Source organism: Felis catus, chromosome D3, assembly GCF_018350175.1.
Source record: "Felis catus isolate Fca126 chromosome D3, F.catus_Fca126_mat1.0, whole genome shotgun sequence".
Classification (NCBI taxonomy): Eukaryota; Metazoa; Chordata; class Mammalia; order Carnivora; family Felidae; genus Felis; species Felis catus.
Window position 1 is genome coordinate 5,174,005 of NC_058379.1, and position 22,249 is coordinate 5,196,253.

The 22,249-nt window shown below is 60.4% G+C and overlaps 1 protein-coding gene across 4 annotated transcripts in view; it reads right to left on the reverse strand.

Annotated features, from left to right (window-relative positions):
* Positions 1-22,249, reverse strand: part of AACS (acetoacetyl-CoA synthetase) — a 52,255-nt gene that overhangs the window by 1,526 nt on the left and 28,480 nt on the right. The window contains exons 9-18 of one of the 4 annotated variants that reach the window (XM_045041152.1): positions 18,904-18,984; positions 15,936-16,060; positions 13,015-13,079; positions 12,742-12,864; positions 10,020-10,133; positions 7,356-7,481; positions 3,585-3,654; positions 3,049-3,107; positions 2,096-2,254; positions 435-583 (exon numbers count right to left, since the gene is read on the reverse strand). In XM_045041152.1, the coding sequence (XP_044897087.1) occupies positions 501-583; positions 2,096-2,254; positions 3,049-3,107; positions 3,585-3,654; positions 7,356-7,481; positions 10,020-10,133; positions 12,742-12,864; positions 13,015-13,079; positions 15,936-16,060; positions 18,904-18,984 (1,005 nt within the window). In that variant the 3' untranslated portion in view covers positions 435-500. Of the gene's footprint in view, positions 1-434; positions 584-2,095; positions 2,299-3,048; positions 3,108-3,584; positions 3,655-7,355; positions 7,482-10,019; positions 10,134-12,741; positions 12,865-13,014; positions 13,080-15,935; positions 16,061-18,903; positions 18,985-22,249 lie in introns of those variants that run through there. The other 3 variants (XM_045041153.1, XM_023241279.2, XM_023241280.2) reach the window with 3 other exon arrangements.

Sequence of the window (22,249 nt, forward strand, 5' to 3'; positions counted from 1 at the left end):
CTGACGTCACGACACCTCCCTGTGTCGTCCGACCCAGCCGTCACTTCCGTGCAAGCGGTGGGCGGCTCCCTGCCCCTGGTCACCGATCCCCTCGCCAGGGAGCTCGTCCGGGAGCCTCCCGATGCCTCCCCAGATCCCTCCTCAGAACCCTCGTCTGGGCCGGCCGGGGCACTACGTTCCTCGCAGTCAGAAGCCTCCCAAACGCTCAAAGCTCCCTCTCGAATCCACGCCTCGTGGGCCCGGCCCGTGGTCCCAACAGGCTTCTGGTGGCAGCGCGGGCGTCAGGCCAGGAGACGGCAGGACAGAGCCCGTGAGTAACACCGCCGGTGCCCTCAACTCTCCTCCACGGGCACCACTTTTTTAAACCTGAGATGTAATTAAAATTCATCCACTTGAAAGACTCAGGCGGCGTGTGAACTAATTAAGGATCTAAGTGCCGGCTTCCGGGGGACTGCCTGTCACTTGGGCGTCAGCCCCGCTCGCCCCGAAAAGCAGGAGTCTCACCTGCTTCGTGTGCGTGTAAGCTTTCTACGACAGGTCCAAGAACGACTCGGGGGAGCTAATAATTTATACCCTCCGTCAGCTGACAAAACAAAGAAGGCCTCGTTTCAGAAAAATCCCGCTACTGTGTCCTCTGGCGAGAAGGGTGGCAGGGTGGCAGAAACTGCCCAGCTCCAGCTCGGGCCTCCCCGAGAGATAACCGCCATCTGCCTCCCATCGGGACGGGCCAGGCTTCTCCACCGAGAGCGGCCGCCTGGCACCCGCCAGCCTCGCCGTGCCCCCCGGGCCCCGAGTCTCCTTGGCTGGGCCGCCCCTCCCCAGCTCGGCAACGCACAGGGCCAACCCGGTCCGTCAGGGCAGAGCACGAGGACCGGAAAACACGGGGCCTTGAAAAACCTCGAGGAACCCTTGCAATGACTCCCCAGCCCAACCAGAGGGGACGGCACCTGGGGAGACCGAGCAGAGACAGAGCTGGGCTGACAGGGACCCGGGCGCCAGGCTGAGGACAAAAGACGGTCACCACGTCCCGTGTCTCCACTGAATCCCCGTGAGCGGACACGGCTGGGGAATAACCCTCCCGGCAGCAAAGGACACACTTTCCGTCTCAACAAGAGAAAGCCAAGGGGAAGATGAAACTCTAGTCACTCAGAATGTGCCGGAAGCACACAGAACCGGTTCACCGAAGGAAAGCCTTAGGCCCTCATCGGGAGAAGGCAGTAAGTGTCCCTCCCTCCCTGAGAGAGCCACCGTCTCCGGAGTCATCAGGAGTCACCGACCGGGAGAGACAGACAGACAGACAGACAGAACTCCCGAGCCGTGTCTTAACCAAAATGTGACCGAACTGCACGGACGGTGTAGCAAGTCCCAGCCCTGCCCGCACCCCACGTATGCATCCCTGCTCGGGGCAACATCAGGGCCCTGCTTCAGCTGTCCCCCACCCCCAGCCCCACCCCCTCAGCGAACAGCTACTCCGCAGGCCTCGGAGACGGGCCGGCTCGGTGCGATCGGCGGGCTCCGTGCACACGCGCGGGCACACGCACTTGGCAGTTTCTGCCGCGGGCTGACGGACGCGTTGGCCGCGTCGGCGGTCCCAGCGAACGCTGAGATCCCATCTGGGCACGCCTCCTCCCCCACTCAGAGCCTGAGCAAAGTGCAAGGGGGGGACGAGCCTCTAAACACACTCGGGTCTGCTTTCCACGGGCAGAACTCAAAATGCAAAAGCAAGGGCAGCAGCCGCCAGCGGCTCTTCGTACCGTCAAAATTCATTTTCTTGTTAATAATTCCGAGAACACTGAGCCCACCCCGGGGGGGGGGGGGGGGGGGGGGGGAGCCAGGTGGATGCGCAGGAGGGCCGGGCCCGCCTACCCTCCCAACACAGGCATTGAGCACAAGTTACTCGAAAGGCAAGTCGGGAAGGGTTAAAAAGAGAGAGAGAGAGAGAGACGGTGGGAGAGAAAAGAAAGATGGCGTTGCCAGGCAACGCGGACAAACGACACACAGAGCGTGAGCTCGCTCCTCGGGAGAGGCCGGGCCGCGTGGGGGGCGCCCGGGTCGCGGCTGCCGGGGGCGGGGCGGAGCCCGGCGGGGCACCTACCGGGATGCCCTTGGTCTCCAGGATGACGCTGGGCACGTGCCGCGCGGAGAGGCCGCGGCGGATGGCGCTGCGGATACTCTTCACCAGGTCGGGCCCGAAGGTGTGGCCGGACGCCATCTTCAGGAACAGAAGCACCCTCTCCTCCCCGTCCCTGTTGTACTGGGGGACACAGAGGCTGTCCATCACCTCCTCGAAGGCCTCCACTGCAGAGACAGGGGAAGGGGCCACACGCTCGCACCGCCCCCCCCCCGCCCCCCCGGGGAAGAGCCCCCCCGGGGGACAAGCAGAACGCCCATCGCTGGTGAGCGGCACAGCCGCAGCTCGAGCTGAACGGTTCCAATAAGCCAAACTCGGGCCTGACTTACTTAACTACAAATGAATTTAAAAATAAATGGGAAGCAAAGGCCCGTGGTGGGGCCTCCACTGGCGGGGGGAACAAAGGCTGGGAGCAGACAGATCAGGACTTCTCCGTCCCGGCTGCGCAAACAACCTTGATGTGACAGCGGCAGGAAGCCACCTCCTCGGAAGGCTGATTTTATGGCCTTGGTGGGCATTTTAAAGGCCCACGGATGACTGTGCAGCTGTCCTTATTTAGTGTGCTGAATGGTGCTGTGTGACCTCTAGCAATCACACAACCTCTCTGTGCTTCTTTTTCACCCATAAAAAGCAGACACAACTAAGCAACCCAAGGAAGCTCGCTGTGAAAATAAAAGGTGACGGAGCAGGGATGGGACCCTGTGACCTCAAGAATATCGCTCTGGGATCTTACGGCTATAAGCAACGTGGACCAGGTAAGTTCACAACTGTCCATTCCCACGGCTGAGGCAAATGGGCTAGAGTTACGCCAAAAGGTGGGGTCTTTGTAAAACGGGCTCCGGGGCTCCCCGCTAGGACAGGCTGCCCCCCTCTGGGATGACCTAAGAACGATTTCAGGAGCAAGGGAAAATGCGTACCGATGTTATAGATTTCCGAACTGCCGAATCGCACTCCGTTGGGGTTGAGCGTGCCGTCACTGGAAAGAGAGACGCGGTCACAAACACAGGAGCTCCTGAGTGAGGCACGTCGCACGGGGATCGGGGGTGGGGGCCACCACCGCCTTGCCACATGGCAACACCGGGCCCCGTCACGAAGGCTCCCTCCCCTGCTCTTTATCCCCACCAGCCACCTTCTCTCTCTCTCTCTCTCTCTCTCTCTCTCTCTCTCTCTCTCAACCAAAAGCCAGACAACAAGGGAGTCCCCTTTGTGTGGACACACCTGTCCCCTCACTGTTCCTTCCCACCTGCACAGGTGTGGCATGTGCCCAATACCCACACATCCCAGGTCTGAAAGGGCGGCTGCTACTGTGGACGGACGCTGGCCGCGCCTTGGCCACAGGCCTCCCACCCCACCCCGGGGCACGGAAGCGTGGATCGGGCCCGGCCCCGGCCCTCGGGCAGCAGACGCAGGCTACCTCCTGTCCCTGCCTCGATGCCTCGGGAAGACCCCTCACCTCCGGCCCAGCATGATGATGCCCCCGGTCTTGGGGTTGATTCTGCAGTAGTCACCGTGTGCCCAGACACCTGCAGGGAGGCAGACGTGCCCAGTCACCCTGAGGAGAAGGGGTCCCGACCGGCTGCCCGAACAGACGCCCGCGCGGGCCTGACGGCAACACGATTCGCACGGTTCCCCAACGTTAATGCCCGTCTGCAGACGCGGCTGAGGCTCAGAAGCCAGGAAGAGGGGCGGCTCTGGGGAGCCGGGGGCAGATGTGACCTAGACAGTGCCCGCCCCAGGAGCACCCCTTCCAGTGGGGGCCCCGTGCACCCGGCTCCGACCCGCACCAGCAGGCAAGAAACACCGCTCCTGCAGGGCCCGCCCGACAGGGACCCCGGGAAGTCAGGGGCGCCGACCCCAGCAGTGAGGATGCCGGAGGGGCCGGGGAAGGTCAGTGGGAGCTTCGGGGGAAGGCCCTCTGACTGAACGGTAGGAAGCACAGGCCACGCTTTAGGAGGACGGGGTGGTCCGGGACAGCCGAGAAAGACGGTCCGGAGGGGTCCGGGCCGCTCTCCAATGAGAAAAACAGAGGCAGCACGAGCAGTGGCAGAAAACTGCGACAGTCCTAGCAACGGAGGCCTGAGCTAAGGCACCAGCCGTGTGGACAGAGCTGAGTAGCTGGTGAAGCCCGGGGGACGTGCAAGGCGGTGGGGGCGGGCGGATCAGAGGTGACCCTGAAACCAGGCAGCTACCTCCCCCTGTGTGGCGGGGTCCCGGGCTGGCCCTCGCCCTGGGGTGCAGCAAAGCTAGTATCCCAAGGGATCAAGGCCCCAGCCTCGGCCACGCCCTCCCCCCACGCCGCCGAGGCGATTGCCAAGGGAGCAGCTGAACCAGCCAAAGGCCTCCTCCCGCCGGCAGACGCGGTGACCCCCCACCAGCCACACAAACGGAGGAGGCTGGACGGGTGTGAATAATCACAAGCACGTGCCGCTCCCTGCAGCCACCAGGGGCAGCCTCGCCTCCCGAAACGAGGGGGCCCCTGCGGCCCGGAAGGGAAAATGCCAACTAAAACCAGCCGTGGCATCTTCCTCCTCCAATCCTACAGAAGCTTCCGGACCCGAGGGGCTAACCCAATCAGCTCACAACCGTCCGGGAGGCGCCACCCCAACAACACGCTCTGCTGCTGCTCGTTCACTGTCATGGCCACACACTGCCAGGAGCGTGGATTAAGGCCCATTGAGAGGGAAGTCAGGGCACCTGTCCGTCCGTCCGTCCGTCCGTCCACAGGGAGGGTGGTCCCTGGGAGGCGGTTTGAGACCAAAGGACCCCTGAGCTCACTTATTCTGACGCAGAAGAGGACCGTAGGCTTCAAGGTCCTTCTTCCCTCCTCCCCAAGCTGAAGAACGAACCTCCCCCCCCGACCGCACTGGCAAAAGATTCACCCCCACAAACAGGGAAAACTTCCCGGGACTGCAGGTGCTACGTGTGGGGTGTTGGCAGGAACACACGGGTTGGCCACTCAGGAGACCAGCTTTGTACGCGCAGTCCCGGGACACGGAAAGCCGCAGACACAGCAGCAGGGCCTGTCCTGCTCATGTGGGGACTCGGGCGCCCGTGCTGGCACACCGTCTGGTTTATGTGGAGCCCGGTGTCCCAGGAGTCTGATAATTAACGCACGGCCCCGGAAATGGAGACAAAACGGAAGACGCAAACGCACCTTGAAGGAGCAGTCATTTGTGACAGCGAAATGGTTCCGCCTCGTACAAAACAAAGTCGGGAGGAGGAATTCACAAGGGGCTGATGGCTCTGGTGCCAGGCTGTCACAGGCTCCCTCGTGGGCTTCCGCAGGCCTGCAGCTCCCACTGTGTCCACGGCAGACTGGCTTTGCTTCTGCCCCCCCCCCCCCCCGTGAGTGATGGTGCCTGGGGACAAGCATGCCAGCCTGAAGGGGGAGACCCGGCCTTCTCCTGCTTTCCCCCCTGGAGATCCAGCGCAGGGAACCTCTTACGGTGAGCACATACTTTCGTGCGTTAAAGAACAGTGGCACAGCTTTCCACGTACACAGACGCGCCATCACGGATAAATCGCACAGTCACACACTTCTCTTACTGGACTCGGGACCTCCGTCCGCTTTGGACTCTTTTGCTGACGAGGGCTGAGGGACACTGGCCGTCTCCATGTCATCAAGCCCAACATCCTGGCAGCTCGTGGGCAGGCCTAGTGTCCCGTGTCCTCTACACTTCCCTGTGCCCATTTTGTTTCCATTTTTGCCTCGGCTGCCAGGAAGCTCAGAGCTGAAGTCATCGCTCTGTAGAATCAGAACGGTCTGAATCTTTCTTCGGTCTGTTTTTCATTTCTCTTTAAGTTTTTACTAGGCTTTTAAAAACAGTAAGATGTCATGAAGAAAACCAAAACGACTCATAATTCCCCCACTCAGACAACCCTTCGTCGTGCATTTATTCACAGACTTACACACATAGACTTCCTTTCCAAACACAAAAGAGATACTACGCCCTCTGTGCTGAACTTCTGCTCTTCGCTCGCTGACTTCTTGGGTATCACTGCCCGCTTACATTCTCGCCCGGCCTAAGTCTCCTTCCTGCTACAGCAAGGACGACCTTGCCTTCCAACCATTTTCTTTAACCATCAATTCCAATACAGTGTAAGAATCTCCCAGTGCTGGGGAGTGGAGAGACGGTCAGGTTCAACCCGTGTTCACCGGTCCATGACCAACAGCTGCAGAGTCCCACTGTCTTCACTGCCTTCCTCTGTGCATACTGGTTCCTATACTGCACCTACTCGCCGGAAGTACTTGAGGCATCTACTTACAAAACCGACTACGTGATGAGATTCTTTAAGGAGAATCAGAAATTCTGTCCTGGGGATAAGCGGAATCCTACGATCAAGCAATGATTTCAAGTCCGATCCTCCTGGCAGCCAAGGCAAAAATGGAGACGCCACGGCGACTCCCGAGTGGGAGGTGTGGCGCCAGGACGGTGGTCCTACGCAGGCTGTGCGAACACGCAAGGCCAAGCGGGAAATGGGAGAGGTCCACGGCAGATTCTGCCACCAACGGTCACCTGCCCTTCTCAGACCGTCCACACGTGGTTAATGCAAAATCGGGTCACTTTTTAGACACCGAAGCAAGTACTTGGACTAAACCGCTCTGGGACAGAGGGCTTGCTGAACTGCGAATGGCGCAGCTGCGGGAGCTCAGCGGTGCTTCTGAGACAAGGGGGGGGGGGGGGCGGGCAGGAAGCAGAGCTCTAAATAAAACACCTCCGGGCTCTGGGACAAGGCGTCGCTCAGAAGACGAACCGAGAGGGCGTCAGGCTGCGCCACAGTGACCAGCGGGTTCTAAACCACCCGACTGTCCAGCCCCTCGGTGAGGACCGGGTGAGGGTGCGTGGGGCAGGAAGGAAGAGTCCGGGCCAGAATCCTCTTGCACACGCCCTTCCCCCCCGAACCGGCCGCACAGTCCTGAGTAAGCGCGCGCGGCCGCAGCCCTCCCGCGGGCAAACCACTGGCTCGCGCCGGCTCCCGGCAGCAGCGACTGGGGCGCAGGGGCTCTGCGCACCCGGGCCGGTTAAGGGTAAGTTAAACCCGGACGCCGGTTTCCCGTGACGGCTTCGAGCTGAAGGTGACAAGAATCTGAGCAGACGCTCACCATCGCCCCTCTGGCGGAAGGCGCTGTGAGCCGCTCCCCACGCGCGGGCGGAGGGGCCACATCCAGAAGCGGAGCCCCGCGGGCCCGGCCAGGCCGAGTCTGCGCCCGCAGCCCACGTACCTGGGAACCTGGAGAAATAGGCCTTCCTGTACTTGCTCCCGTTCTCATCGTTCCAGAAGTGCGTGGGCTGGCAGGGGATCGGCTTGGTGCACACCAGCTCCCCGCTCTCTCCCCACACCGCCTTTCCTGGTTTGGGAAGAATGCAAAATAACCTCAGCACCCACGGCAGCCACGCCCCCTGGGGTTCTCCCCGCCCCCTCGCTAGCCACCCCTTACGCGCCACGCCGTGCGTGGGACCCACGTGAAGGCACAGCGCGCCCCTGGTCACGTCAGCGCCCCTGGAAGCCGCGCTCACTCCTCCCCTGAAGACCTTCCCTCCCGGCGCGTTCCCCCCCACCTCTCTTCGATAGGTGATTTGTTTTTCCCACACGGGGGTCAATACTTTCACTCCACCGACACTGTCCTGTGTGTTTCCGAACCACGTAAACGGCCTCACGCGGCGCGTGTCCAGCGCCGCTCCCAGTGTGGCACCGGGGGGACTCACTCATCTCCTACGTGGTGTTCCAATCGGGTCATTCGGGGCTTGTGATTTCTCGTGTGCAATCACGAGCATTTATTCCTCCGGAGACGCACCTCTCTGTCGTTCCCAGCTCTGCTCCCTAGCGCACACACACCACGGGGAGCACCCCCACGCACACCATGAGGAGCAGGAGCACATCAAGGGGAGCACCCGCGCCCACACCAGGGGGAGCACCGGCGCCCACACCAGGGGGAGCGCAAGCACATCAAGGGGAGCACGCGCACATCAAGGGGAGCACCCACCCCAGGGGGAGCACTTCTGTGCACACCACGCGGAGCACCCCCACGCACACCATGGGGAGCACAAGCACATCACGGGGAGCACCCGCGCCCACCCCAGGGGGAGTACCTGTACCCACCACAGGGGGAGCACTCGCGTGCACACCATGCGGAGCACTCCCACGCACCCTGGGGGGGAGCACCCGCGCTCACACCATGGGGAGCAATTCCACGCACACCACGGGGAGCGTGCACACATCACGGGGAGCACCCGCGCACACACCACGGGGAGCACCCCCACGCACACCACGGGGAGCACTCGCACATACCCCAGGGGGAGCACCTACACGCACACTACGGGGAGCACCCGTGCCCACACCAGGGGGAGCACCCGCACACACCCGAGGGGGAGCACCCATGCCCACACTAGTGAGCACTCGTGTACACACCACGTGGAGCACCCACAGACACACCATGGGGAGCACTCACACATCAAGGGGAGCACCCGCGCCCACACCAGGGCAAGCACCCGCACACACCCCAGGGGGAGCACCCGCGCACACGCTATGGGGAGCACCTACATGCACCAGGGGGAGCCCCCGCGCCACACCAGGGGGAGCCCCCGCACGCACACCACGGGGGGCACCTGCGCACACACCACGGGGAGCACCCTCACACAGGTCTCCTTGCTCACAGGTGCAAATGCTTCTCCAGGGGTAGAATTCCGGCATCACGGGGTACCCACCTTCACCCTCTCTCTCTATCACCACATTGTGAGCTCAACAGGTGGCACTGAGGCACACGTGCTGCCCTAAGGGCAGCCTGGATTCCAGCCCCAGGCACAGCACAGGCCATGGAGGCCACGGAGACAGGGCCAGACCGCGTCCCTCCCACTCCCACTGAGTGGGCCTGCGGAAAGCCGGCTGGTGCCCGTCTATCCAGCACCTTCCACAGTGCAGCAGGGCGGGACTTGCACTGAGAAGCCATCACCCCCCATGCATCCACGGAGGCTCCCGGGTTATCGCATGTCCATCACCTCGCCTAGCTCATGTCACCCCACCGAAGCCCCGAGACAGAAGACGGGCAGACAGGTAACCGTGTGCCTCTGGAAGCGTCGGTTTCTCTCTGCCAGGAGCATCTCCTCCCGAGCAGGCTACCGAACGCGGCGGCAGCCAGAGCCAAGAGAAATGGTTGGACGGTGGGGAGGAAAACAGACGTACGGAACCAAGAACTTTTGTGAGCAATGACCCCAGGCAGCACCAGGGAAAAGCCTTCTTCTGAGGATAAGAATGGATTTTCAGAAAGGTCTCTGGCAACACTCTCTGTCAACTTCAGGAGAGACCCTTCCTGCACTCCCCAGGCTCGCAGCCCGGTGTGGCCACGACTGCTGCTGTCTCTCCCTCTCCCTCGTGCAAACGGGAGCGGGCACAACCTCCCCGTGCACTCCGCCAGGTCGAAATAATGGTGGCTGCAGTGCCAATTTGTGCAGTGCACACACCACACGCCAGGCCCTGTTTGGTGCTGGAGACACAAACAGGCTTTGCTGATTTATAGCCAGTGGCTGCTAACAGGCTACAAAGCAACCCAGAGAGACCAACCCCCAGCTCCCTCACTGGGTCCTCGTCAAGGTCAGGGTGTCGGATAGCGAGGCAGTACGGCAGCCTCAGCAGCATCTCCGACGTTTGGATGCCGGGGGAACGGCCACCTTCCTGCTATTCCTAAACACACAGCTCTCCACTGTGATCCGGCCCAACACCGACTTCCCAGGCGGGTAGGCTGAAGGGGGTTGGGGCCGGGCTGGGCGAGAAGCTGTATCACTCTACAGGCGAGCAGGGCCTCCCCACTCCGGGAGGTTCTGCAGAACTGACACCAAGCATCCAGGTCACGCCCGGGCACGGAAAGAAAAGTGGTCAGTGAAGCCGTCACCTTCCTCGTTCCAGGCTTCCACGGCCATGCCCAGGTTCCGGGCCTGAATCTCCCCTCGGTACACAGGAACAGAAAAGTTCTGGCCCATGAAGCAGGAGATGATGTCGGTGCCACCTGCAGACACAACAAAAGGAGAGCCACATTCAGAAGACGGGGACAAACGGCCGTGTTTATTATTGGGGAACACCCCATGAGGGAGACCCCAAAGGACAGCTAGTCCCACTCTTTCTCGAGATGAATACAGAAAAACCCCCGGATGGTTCCGGCTTCTAAAGGAAGAAACGGAATTGCAGCAAACCGCCCGTGTCTGGGGGATTTATTCTGTGACCAAGGCTTCCTGCCGCAGGACGCACAAAATAGATGACCTCTCGTGGTCACCTCGAAATTCAAGACGCGGGCTCAGGGAAAACGGAAGCTTCGCCCGTTAGATCTACGGCACGGGCACCATCTCGCAGACGGTCACGCACAGAGGCCCTTTGCTGGCGTGTGCACGCACGCGGCCGCTGGGAGAGCAGAAACCCCGAGGTCCGTGCAGCGAGGGCCTCCCACGTGAGGCAGCGTGGGATGGGAAACACTCCAGTTTCAGGAAGGAACTCGAAAGGAAGTCCAATCCCAAGAGCCCCGGAGACAGAAGCGGCAGGAACCCCCGAAGCCGGACCCACCGCTGCCGACAACTGTCCCCTTGCTCCCCTCCCCATGAAAACGAGGATCGCGTTCGTCTCAGCGCCCCGGGCCCCGGGGGGGGGGGGGGTGCCAGCACGGCCCCCAGATGAGCACCAGATGCTCTCAGGGGACGCTGTGACACACACAGCACTGGCCTGGCGCCGAGAGGCTCTGAGCCGAAACGCCCCGCTGTTAGAATGTCACCGAATCGCCCAGCAGTACCGTGGAAATCCACTTCCCGAAGCTTCTACAAACCAGCATTTGGGGCAGGGAACGTGGGTGGCTCAAGGCCCACAACTCTCAGGAGGGTAAGGAGTGGACGTGAGTCTCCCGACACCTGGCCCCCCTCCCAGCGGCCAGAGACCCTCCACGCAGACAACCTGCTCAGACAGACAGGAGCTCCTCAACCCTACTCCTGCTTCTCCCGAGGACCGTCTTGTCTCAGGACACATAGCTGTTATGTCTCAGGGCTTCACGGCACCCCACCGAGTGGTACGCGGGCAGCAGACATGTACGGATGTTGCCTGTCGTGAGGCCAATGACTCCACGAAATAAGGGACCGGAGCCCCGGCGTGCCCACCCACTCGGCCCCTGGCGATCCCACGCTACAGTCCACTCCTCGTGAGGGAAAACTGAGGCCCAGAGGGGAAAGGGAGGTCCCAAGACCACTCTCGGATGTTGGCGGGATCCCTGCTCGCCCCAATGGCCCAAGATCCCCAACCTCGGGCCAAGGGTCCAGCTGGAAGGAGGAGGACTGGCGGGGGCGTCCTCAGCCTCAGGCTTCCAGCAAATCAAATGGCGTCTTTTAAAGATGTGCTTTCAGAAGAATACAGTCACCTAAAGATTTTGATGAGCTGCGGGAGAACGAAGCCCGGTTGCACCGTTAAGGGGGAAACGTGGGACAGCGGGAACCCTACGTCAAATGCCCCCCCACAACACTGCTGTGCCACCTACACACAGACAGACGGCCTCTGACAGAAACCGGCACGGGCTTCCTTGGGGAAGGAGGATGGGGGGGGGGCGGGGTCACCACCCTATTTCCTTTTGGATTCTGAATATACAAATTATCTTCACACAACTTTATGTTAGGAAAAAAGTAAGGGGAAAAAAAGCCACTTGAAATCCCAACGCCCATACGCACACGCGGGCGTCCATGCACCTGCACACGTGCCTTTCTCCAATCTACAAAGGTGACCACGCTTGATAACTCTGGAGTCTGCTTTTCTGAACACGTCACGACCCCCTCTCAATTATAGTAAATAAGTTTCCATCTAAATAAAAATCGTCATCGTCTCCCTTCTAACAGCTGCAAAAACGAAGGATGCACCATAAATGATTCCATCAATCCCCTTCTACTGGGCACACAGGTCATTTCCGGCTTTCAGTGAACATACGCCACGTTGCAACGACTGTTCTCATACACGGCCAATTCTTAGTATTTACAGATTCTGTAGTTGCAAATTCTCCTACTCGCTAATTTTGTAACCCCAAAATCAACACTCAGGGTGCTTTCAAGGTCGTCTGAGAACGTGACCCGAGAACCAAGCGGTGAAAATCTCGAGATGCCCAACACGCACGTTCCCGGCTGAGGTCCAACAAGGCAGAGGGCCCTGCCCTCTGGCTCCAGCTCCCGTCACCGCGAGGACCGGAGGACCGCGAGCGGAGGAGCTCAGGCTCCGGGGCGGCTGCGCTGGGTTAGAATCTCTCCACTGCGCCCCGTTAGTGGGGCAGCTCCAGCAAGTCGGTCAACACTCCTGAACCTTGTCTTCCCTTTTGTAAAATAAAGAAAACAGAATCTACCAGAAAAAGCCGTTTCCGGGACATGAGATCGTAACTGACGTGAGACACGTAGGTGCATTATCTCCCCCAGGAGCCACGGTTCAGCATCTGCCAACTCGGCGACTTTCTCGAACTTGACTACCAGGGACAAGAAGAGCCGACGTGCACAGAGGCGTGTGCGTCAGAGGCCGTGCGCGCTGGGGGGCGATCGGCCCGGTCGTGTCCCGTGTCCTGACTCCTCCAGCACCCCCTCCCCACAAGCACACAGACGGGAGCGTACCTGAGATGGAACCCAGAAGGACGCTGCTCTTAATGCACCTGTAGACATAGTCATAGCTTTGGGCTTTCAGCGGGGAGCCGGTGGACAGGACCGTATGAAGCGTCTGGAGACTGTGGGTTTCCACTAGGGCGAAGGACCACGGAAAGATTAAAACTAAGTCCGACACCTGTAGCCTGGCCTGCGTGCAGGAAACAGGTAACGGAGCAGCTCTGAATTGCCTGGCTGGCAAGACGGGGAACGGGCCAGGTGCTGCGAGAGGCACGCTTTACTCACTTGGCTTCAGGTCTTTCTCTTCGAGCACAGCCAGCCACTTGGCACCCGTTCCAAGGATGGTGATGCTAAGGGCACGGGAGGGAAAGAAAACAAACTCTCGGGCTCCTGCATAGGCCATGCACCGAAGCCTTCTAAAATTAGTGACTCATTGCTGACAAGTCTGCAAAATCCAAGATACGTCACTTTCCTGGGCTGAACTGATGCTCGCTATTGAGTTCAGAGTGAGTCACGACACTGTGTTTACCGTCGGGGTACAGCAGGGACAGGTCTGCACGCTGACTCTTAACATGCCCAGAACCCTGGGTCTCCAGACCATGAGGCTCCGTGGAAGATAACGACCCACACGACAACCCGCTATCCTCCCAATTACGGGATAATTTTCTCTTTTTCGGCCAAAGGAAGCCATAAAATCAAGACCCCTCTGCCGGCCCCACATCGACTTCGCGCTCAGGCCACAAGGGTCTCCTTCCCCGGCACACCTATCTCAGTCCCGCTCAGGGCCTGGGTTCTCGTATTCCCTCTGCCTGAACGTGTCGTGGCCCCTCCCCAGGTCTGGAGGTTCAAGTCCCAGCCCCGGTGCCCTTGCCTCCGAGGGTCTCCCTGACCCCAGGGCACCAGTGGCACTTCTTTGTCTCTCTCCTTCCCCCATTCGGGTGCCAGGCCCTCGAGGACAGGGACCTGTCCACCTCCACCACCGTGCACGCCCCGGGGCCCGGCGGGGGACGCGGCACAGAGCGCACACCCAGATACGCGCGGGTGCGCAGATGATACCGGCAAAGGGCCGTCCGGCAAGTGCACTTTGCAAGGTGAGCTTGTCGGCCCGTCACCAGGCTCCACCGAGAACTCTCGCACTCAGAGACAGGCGACACGGGGTAATCCGGGTGGCTTTGATGCAGGCCCAGTTACTGGCGCAGCCCACACAGAAGACCCCAGACTTCTGGCCCCAGCCCTCACCCGAGTATTCCCCGAGCCAGACTCCCAGAGCCCAGAAATACACCCCAAATGATGAAGAAAGCCCGTCCTTTGAAAGAACCTTGTCTGTGCCAACACAGCAAGCGCCCAGTCACCAACCGAGGGGGCGAGTCCGTGCGCCGGCATGTTATCAGTCGGCGAGGATTTCAGTCCTACATTTATCGACGTTATTTTAAAAACCAGACGCCCTGAAACGGCCCCACGAGATCCCTGCCGTTCAGCCGCTCGGAAGGGCCGCGGCTCGTGCTACAAACCGGCAGGATCTGACGTGACCCCACGCGACTCAGTTTTTAATTTTCGCCTCGCCTGACACGCACCCCCCTTTCGATCGCTGCCGGCAGTGGGAGCAGGCGGCGCGGTGGGCAGGCTCTCCCGGCCGGGTCCAGGGCGGCCAAGGCCACGTCTCCGGCAACATCTGGGGCACGAGCCAACCAGGGCTCAGGACATGCCTACCACATGGACCCAGACCACAGACCTGTGAGCGTCAGACCCGCACCTACACGCACACACAGGCACACCCACATATACACTCACTCTTGCTCACGCACACTTACACACGGTCGCTCACCCTTGTGCACACGTGCACACACATACACATGTGCACGTACACAGACACACACACAGAGCTGGGTTTTCCTGGGGCTCTTCATCCTTCAAATTCTTCAGCATCGAACCCCAATAATGCACATTTTCTGACCCCCCCTCCTGTCACACACACACACACACACACACACACACACACACACACACACCAGAAAGTGTCCCCACCTGGAGCCTGGTTCACAGGTATTAAGGGTAAAGCTCTTAAAACCATCTACGTTCCCAGAGATTCGATTAACCTTTCGTTGGAAAACAGTCTCATTAGGAAATAACCTTCCTCACCAATATTGGGAGACAAATGTCAGGATTTAAATATTACCCAGGCCAGGCAAAGCTGTATTTGAAATATTAATGGCCAAGGATGTAAAAACGTTAGTGGCTCCTTCTGTTTCCCCACCGTGAACGGATTCAGACTTAAAGTAACGAGCACATTTCAGAGCACGGCTGCTTCCGGGCCCCCAGGGCCTGCTGGTTCTATATTCTCACTCCTGGAACCACGATCATTAGGCCAACAGTGACCACGCAGCACAGTGGTGAGGACACCTCGGTCGGTTACGATTAACTCATTAGCAGAGAAAGCACTCCCACGCGGTCGGTCTCCTGACCATTTCCCACGGAGATGAGGAGGAGGGGAATTAGGAGAGGGGGCCCCGCGTCCTTCCCCATGTTCTGCCTCTGCTCCTCAGGATTCCCGCGTATCACTCGATCAAGGAACGAGCCAGGACCGCACGGAGGACAGACCCCCTCACCCAGCGTCTGCAGGAGCATTGTGGAGCAATCTCCTGATGGGCTCGAGGAGGCCCAGGGGACAGCAGGCCAGCACCGCGGGACGGCTGGCAAAGGCAGGACTCCCCTCTCGCCATCGGGCCCAGAAGGCCGGCGGTGGGAAGCCCAGACCCTGCGCCCGCCCCCTTCCCGTACGCGTCCACGCCGTCCCCCGAGCCGCCTGTTTCACACCCCACCTCAGCCTTGAGCTGGAGGAGCCCTGCGTGAGCCAGAACCCTCGCTGGCCCCGCGGCCCTGTCTCCCTTCCTCCTGAGCTTTCCCGCCAGTTCTTGGATTCCAGAGTCCTAGAAACAGGATCACGTTCCCTCTCCTGATATCCTGATTGTTTCAGACCCACTCCTGGCCCTGGGGGGTGGCCCCCCAACTCTACACGAAGACTCCCCATCTCCTTGGTGGGATCCGGTCAGGACTGCCTGCCCCTTCGCACCTTCCTTGGCAACTTCAACCTCCCACACCCCCCCTCGCCCCCCGAGGGGCACCACGCACCCCGGAGAAGGTACCTCCTCTACGGCAGCCGACCGCAGGGTGGCTCTGTGGCCCGGCGTGCTGTCTCGGGTACCTACCCCAGCCGGTCAACCAGGTCCCAGAGCACGTTGGGCGTGGGCACCAAGGGGGAGCCGTCGTACAAGACCAGGGCCGCTCCCGTGGCCAGAGCGGACACCATCCAGTTCCACATCATCCAGCCGACCTGGAACAGAAGGAGCACAGTGCCAACCGAGCGCCGGGCCAGCCGCCCTCACCTCCACCGTTCGGCTCCTCACGTCCCTAGAAAACCTCCCGAAGCCGAGCCAACGGTTGCTGCAAACCGCCCCTCTCAGATGCACAAGGCTTCGCCCCGGGAATTTCACGCCAAGAGCTGACCGCGCACATCAGATCCACGCACACACATGCGCTAAGAGGGATCGAAGAACGTCTACCGCGGCCTTCCCGGGGACAACGGGAGACGGACGGCAGCGAGACGCCCGCCAACGCAAACGTGGTCCCACACGGGCACAAACTACGGAACACCACACACCGAGTCCGTGAACCCGCGTCCGACGTCTGCACCCGGATGGCCGCCCGCCGTGGCCCCCGAGAGGAACGAGGTCTGGGTGGATGCGGACAGGTGTCTGAGACGAGCTTAAGTGTGAAACACGCCAGCAGAGGGCACGCGCATGACCCCATCCACACCTGGGGGGGGGGGGGGTGGTGCACAAACCCAGAGGCCCGCGGGGCACGCACCCTGCGTGTGAGAACGACCGCCACGGCTGCCCTGGACCCCGGAGGACACCGACATCTCACGTGCACTCGGGCGTGCTGTGTGAAAGGGTTCCCACACGCAAGAAGTGCCTTTTCCGTTATCTATGAACGAAGTTTAAGGCACAAAGGTGCTGCCAAACCCACTGACAACAGCTTTCCCGTCCACGCGGGGGATCTGTGGGCGGTTCCAGAGCAGGGCAGCCAGAGGGAAGCTCCGGCAGGAATCTGCCCGCACCGAGGGCCAGGAGGACACCCCACCGGCAAGACGGCCTCGCCCGGCACCCCTGCGGCAGATCCCACGGGGGGACCGGGTGGCCACGAGGCGCCCCAGGCCGCCCACGGGCACAGCCCGGCAGAGAAGCCCAGATGAGGGCTTAGAAGACACGACTGGCACACGGCCTCGGCAAGTCCCCTGCCGTCAAGAACCCGGCGGCCCCCGGAGCCCCCCGTCCTTCCCCTCGGCACCACCAGGGTCGCACAAAAATCTCAAGTTAGGTGAGCTGCCTTAATATCCCTAGCTGAGTTTCTTTCACTAAGGAACCCGTCTCCGGAAACCAGTACGGCAGCCCCCCCAGCTCGCGGCCCGGCCGACCCGCTGTCCAAAAACGCTGCTAAAGTGGGTCACTAAGTGACACGGCGCAGGCCTGGCTCCACAGGACAAGCCAACCGCCTGTCCTTCGTGGGCAGGACGCTGCCGGGGAAAGCGAAAAGCCTCCGGGGGGACCGCTCCAGATCTGCCACGTTCCGGGCACTTCCCTCGATGCAAAACCCTGTCATTTGAAACCACGTGGCCCCGGGAGGCCGCTGAGTTGGACGTGGTCGGGGCTGTGGGGGTCTTCGCGCCATTCAAACACGACGCCCCGTCAACCCTGCTGGGCTGGGCTCCCGCGTGGAAAGGGCCCGGAGGCTGGCACTGCCTGGCGCCACTGGCGCCTGTGGGGACGCGGTGAGCAGGGCTCTGGGATACATGCCTGCAGCTGACAGAGACCCAAATCATTTGCTCCGAGCCCTTGACTTGCAGCAGGACACCCTGAGCAGTGAGGCAGCCGTGAGCAGCCACACACCCAGGCTCCCAGGCTCCCGTCCTGTGACTGCCGTGGAGTCCTGGCTCCGTCCCCGGGGGCGAAGCCACAGCCCTGGGCACCAATCTCGCGGGCCGGGAATGTGCCTCCAGCCCTGTTTCCTTCAAAACCCAGCACAGAATCATCATCCGGGAAACGGAGCTGAATCCCTCCGAGACCTCCTGGTATCTGCAGGCTGAGAAGCCCACCTGGAGCGCTCCTCCCTTGGGATAAAATGCTTCTTTTACCTCGTCCTCGCTCACCTTCCAGAGTTCAACCAGGACAGGAGCGCGTCTCCAACTGCTCAAACCCAAGCCTCGCTTTAGTGATGCATATCCTGAACTAAACCACGGAAACGTCCACCCCACGTCCCAGTGACGCCTGACCCAGAGGACGCTGGCTTCTGTTGCTCTGTCTGCTTTTCCTTGGCCCCTGGGCCTCCTTCCTCGGGGCATGCCGCAGCCTTTACGGGATCCTAGCACAAACACCACGGTGAGGAGCGAGGTGACCGAGCATCTAACTGCCCAGCTTCCGGGGCAGCTGGGGCAGGTGCCCTGGGTGCAGCCACAAAACGCACTGGCAAGGACTTGGGGCAGAAAAGAACTTCCGTGAGGGCAGCGGCAGCCAGCGCCTGGGCTTGGCGTGGTGGCTGCCTGAGCCGCACGCCCACTCCCGGGGCAGGGACAGGGGCCTCCTGGCCAGGTTCTGGGCTGGCAGGCGGCTCTGGTCCCCAGGGTGGCCTCTCTCAGGCCCAGCCTGGCCTCCGCACCGGACCCCCAGCTGTCACACTCATTGGGAGAGCCACCTGGAAACACTTCCTATTACCGCCCAAGGGACTTAGTGGCCTCAAACGCCACCGATTTACTATCTCCCAGTTCTGCAGGTCCAAAGTCAAGGTGTCTGCAGGACCGCATTCCTTCTGGAAACCTCTGGGGAGAATCTCTTTCTCGGCGTCTACCAGCTTCCAAAGGTCACACACGTCCCTTGGCTCCTAAGCCCGCCCACTCTGACCTCTGCTTCCCTCGGAACAGCTCCTTCTCTGACACTGACCCGTCCACCTCCCTCTTACAAGGACCCTTGTGCTCCCAGCAGGCCCGCCCGGCTAGCGCAAGTGAAGGCCCCGGCACAAAACCCCCGGCTGAACCGCATCCACCCTGAAGGAAGCAAAGCGAGCGACGGGAGGGACGCAGAGGGCAGGAGGGCACCCCCCGGACGCACACACTCGACTCACCGTGGTGTAATACAGGAGGGTGTCGCTGCTGTTCATGTTGCCGTGGAGAAGGTGTTCCTTCAGGTGCTGGATGAGGGTGCCCTGGGGAGAGGCGGGGGACACGGCGTGAGCGGGGCGCCCCTGCGCAGACGGCACGGGGGCACAGGCGCAGAGCCCGGGGGAGAAGCCGACCTCCCGCCCCTCGCCTGGAGGAAGCAGACCGCCGAGCAAGCCGGCCTGGATGCTCTGCCAGCTGATCCGGGGGTCTCCGGGGGCCGGTGGGGGCAGCCTCAGACCGGCCTGTGAGCTCCGGGTACCAGAGACACGGGGAGCACCGTAGGACCCCAACCCCGGGCAGAAAGCAGGAGAGGCAAAGTCAAAGATACGAGAAAACAGAACAGAAGCCCACGTGGCAACATGCACCTCCAGGGCGGGCGCCAACCAGGCGACACTGGGACGCTTCGCGAGCCTCGGACCAGAGCTCGCGCGACCCTTGGCCGAGGGAGAGCACGAGGCCCTGCTTGCAGCCCAAAGGCCCAGTCAGACAGACCTCTCGACCTCCACGCCCGGTCCATTATTTCTCTCCGTGAACGTTTAACGGGCAGGACGTGCACCGGGCCCAGCGCTCCGAGGCACAGGCCATGACGGGCCCCCTCCCCGGCCCCAGGTCTCCAGGCAGTCGCTCCCTGTGTCTGTGGCCAGGGACCCTGTAGGTTCCTTCATGCTGGTTTTCTTATCCGGGCGCACGGCCCTGCCCTTTGCTTCTTCCACGTAACATGCCCTGGGGCTCCTTCTCGGGGCACGGAGCTTCCTCGCGTCTGATGTTCAGCTCTGTAATACTCCAGTGCCCACGCCCCCTCGTTTCCAACTTGCTCTGCCCGTCCTGCTGTGAGCCGCAGGAAAGGGAGCACCGGGCGGACGGCCGAGCAGGGGCCCTGCACCAGCCCCTTCTCTCTCCCGGCCTCAGTGCTCCCATTCTGCATGGATCTCACACATGATCCCGAGGCCACACGGAGCACTGCCCCTCCGAAGCCCCTGAAGAGGGCTGGCCCCACACTTCACTCTGGTAAGCGGACGGGAGCACCTGGCTGACGTCAGCGGGCCCCCGTTGTTTAGGGACTATCAGGGCTGAAGCAAGGACCCCTTATCACGAGCAGCCTTGACGACCGACCCTCTTTGTATCCAAGAGAAGGAAAAACGAGCCAGGAGGGGGAGATGATCCCTCTCGAAGCTCAACGGAAACCCTCCTGCCCAACAAGTTCTCCAGCTCAAGAGTCAGAGCTCCCATTCCAGAGCGTGTCCAGAGCGGCGTCCCTCGCCAGGCCCTTGAGGAGCAGCAGGGACCTGAGCCACTTGGGGGCCGGGCAGACCGCAGCACAAAGACTTCTGCTGGGTGGGGGGGGGACAGGTCCTTTCTGAGGGTCCCCAAGGCCACCTGCAGATTCCTGGAGCAGGCCTCCCGTGGCTTTATCGAGCATGCATCCCAGGGGTCGGGGACAGCCCCCTACCCCGGGGTCAGGAGCTTCTGTCCAAAGTTCTGTGCACTGTTCTCCCTCAGAGTGGGTGGGCACCTGCTAGGGGCCAACAATCACTTCAGGAACTCTCTCAGTCAGCACAAAACATCCCCACAGCAAATCCACAGACAGGGCCAGGGGCTCCCTGACAACAGCAGCCTGTGGCAAATCCCCCTCCCATTTACTTAAAATGGGCATTTAGGGGCACCTAGGTGGCTGTCAGTTGAGCATCCGACTCTTGATTTCAGTTCAGGTCATGATCTCACGGTTCGTGAGTTCGAGCCCCACGTCGGGCTCTGTGCTGACAGCTCGGACCTGGAGCCTGCTTCGGATTCCGTGTCTCCCTCTCTCTCCTTCTGTCCCTCCCCCACTCGTGCTCCCTCTCTTTCAAAAAAAAAAAAGTTAAAAAAAATTATTTTCAAAAAATAAAATAGAGGCGCCTGGGTGGCTCAGTCAGTTGAGCATCCGACTTTGGCTCAGGTCAAGATCTCACGGTTTGTGAGTTCGAGCCCCGTGTCGGGCTCTGTGCTGACAGCTCAGAGCCTGGAGCCTGTTTCAGATTCTGTGTCTCCCTCTCTCTCTGCCCTGCACCCCACTCTAGCTCTCTCTCTCTCTCTCTCTCTCTCTCTCTCTCTCTCTCTCAAAAATAAACATTAAAAATAAAGAGAGAGGGGCGCCTGGGTGGCTCAGTCAGTTGAGCATCCGACTTCGGCTCGGGTCATGATCTCGCGGTCCGTGAGTTCGAGCCCCGCGTCAGGCTCTGTGCTGACAGCTCAGAGCCTGGAGCCTGTTTCAGATTCTGTGTCTCCCTCTCTCTCTGCCCCTCCCCCATTCATGCTCTGTCTCTCTCTGTCTCAAAAATAAATAAACGTTAAAAAAAATTAAAAATAAAATAAAATAAAATAAAATAAAATAAAATAAAATAAAATAAAATAAAATAAAATAAAATAAAACCGGCATTCAGTTTAGACCTGTATGTTGGCCCCGCGGTCTGCTCCAAGCCTGGCCTGTGTATAACCCCACATGGGCTTGCTGGGGCCTTGTCCTCCTCCTCTCAGGTGGCACAAAACACGCCAGGCTTTGCTTCCCACTCGAGAATCTCTCTGAATGAATCTTAATTCACAGCAACGGTTCTGCTCTTAATTTTTAAATATTTATGGGTGAGTCTGAGGGGAAGGACGAACAACATGACTTTGTGCGTCTCAACCAGGAAGAGGAATTTAATATCACAGGAAGAAGAGGGAAGCGGCTTTCTGACACCTCTTGTGGACGTAGAAACCACAGCCTGCAGACCAGGCATGGCCCGGCACCCCCGCGCGCCCGGGGCACGGCCAGCGGTCCCCACGCCGCGGCCCTCCGCCCGGCTGCCTCCGAGCCTCCGGCGGAGACAACGCTGACAACAGGCAAGACGCTTCGTCACTTCTCTGGAGATGCGACAGCCCGGCGGAGAGAGGAGTGTAATTTTTCCTGACTTTTCCACACTCTAAATATACCAGGCATGATGATTTTATGAGCAAGCTACATTATATCAAATACATTTTTATGTTCCTCTCCTAAAAAAGTGACATTCGCTATGCAAAAAGCACTAAAAATAAAAACGCAGTGAGACATTTTGGTTTTTCCTAAAATGTCTGTTGTTTTGCCACGCAGACCCCACCCTTGTCTACAAGGTTTCTAAAAATGCTCCCCTCTATAGCTCGTTAATGGGCCCGTGACCAGGCCGACCAGGGCTCTCCTCTCCAGGGAGGATGTGATTCCAGCAACCACAGCAAATGACATCTCCCGACTTGATTCAATAAACTAGGAAGGTTTGAACAACAGGGTCAACTCACTCTTACAAAAAGGCGACTCAA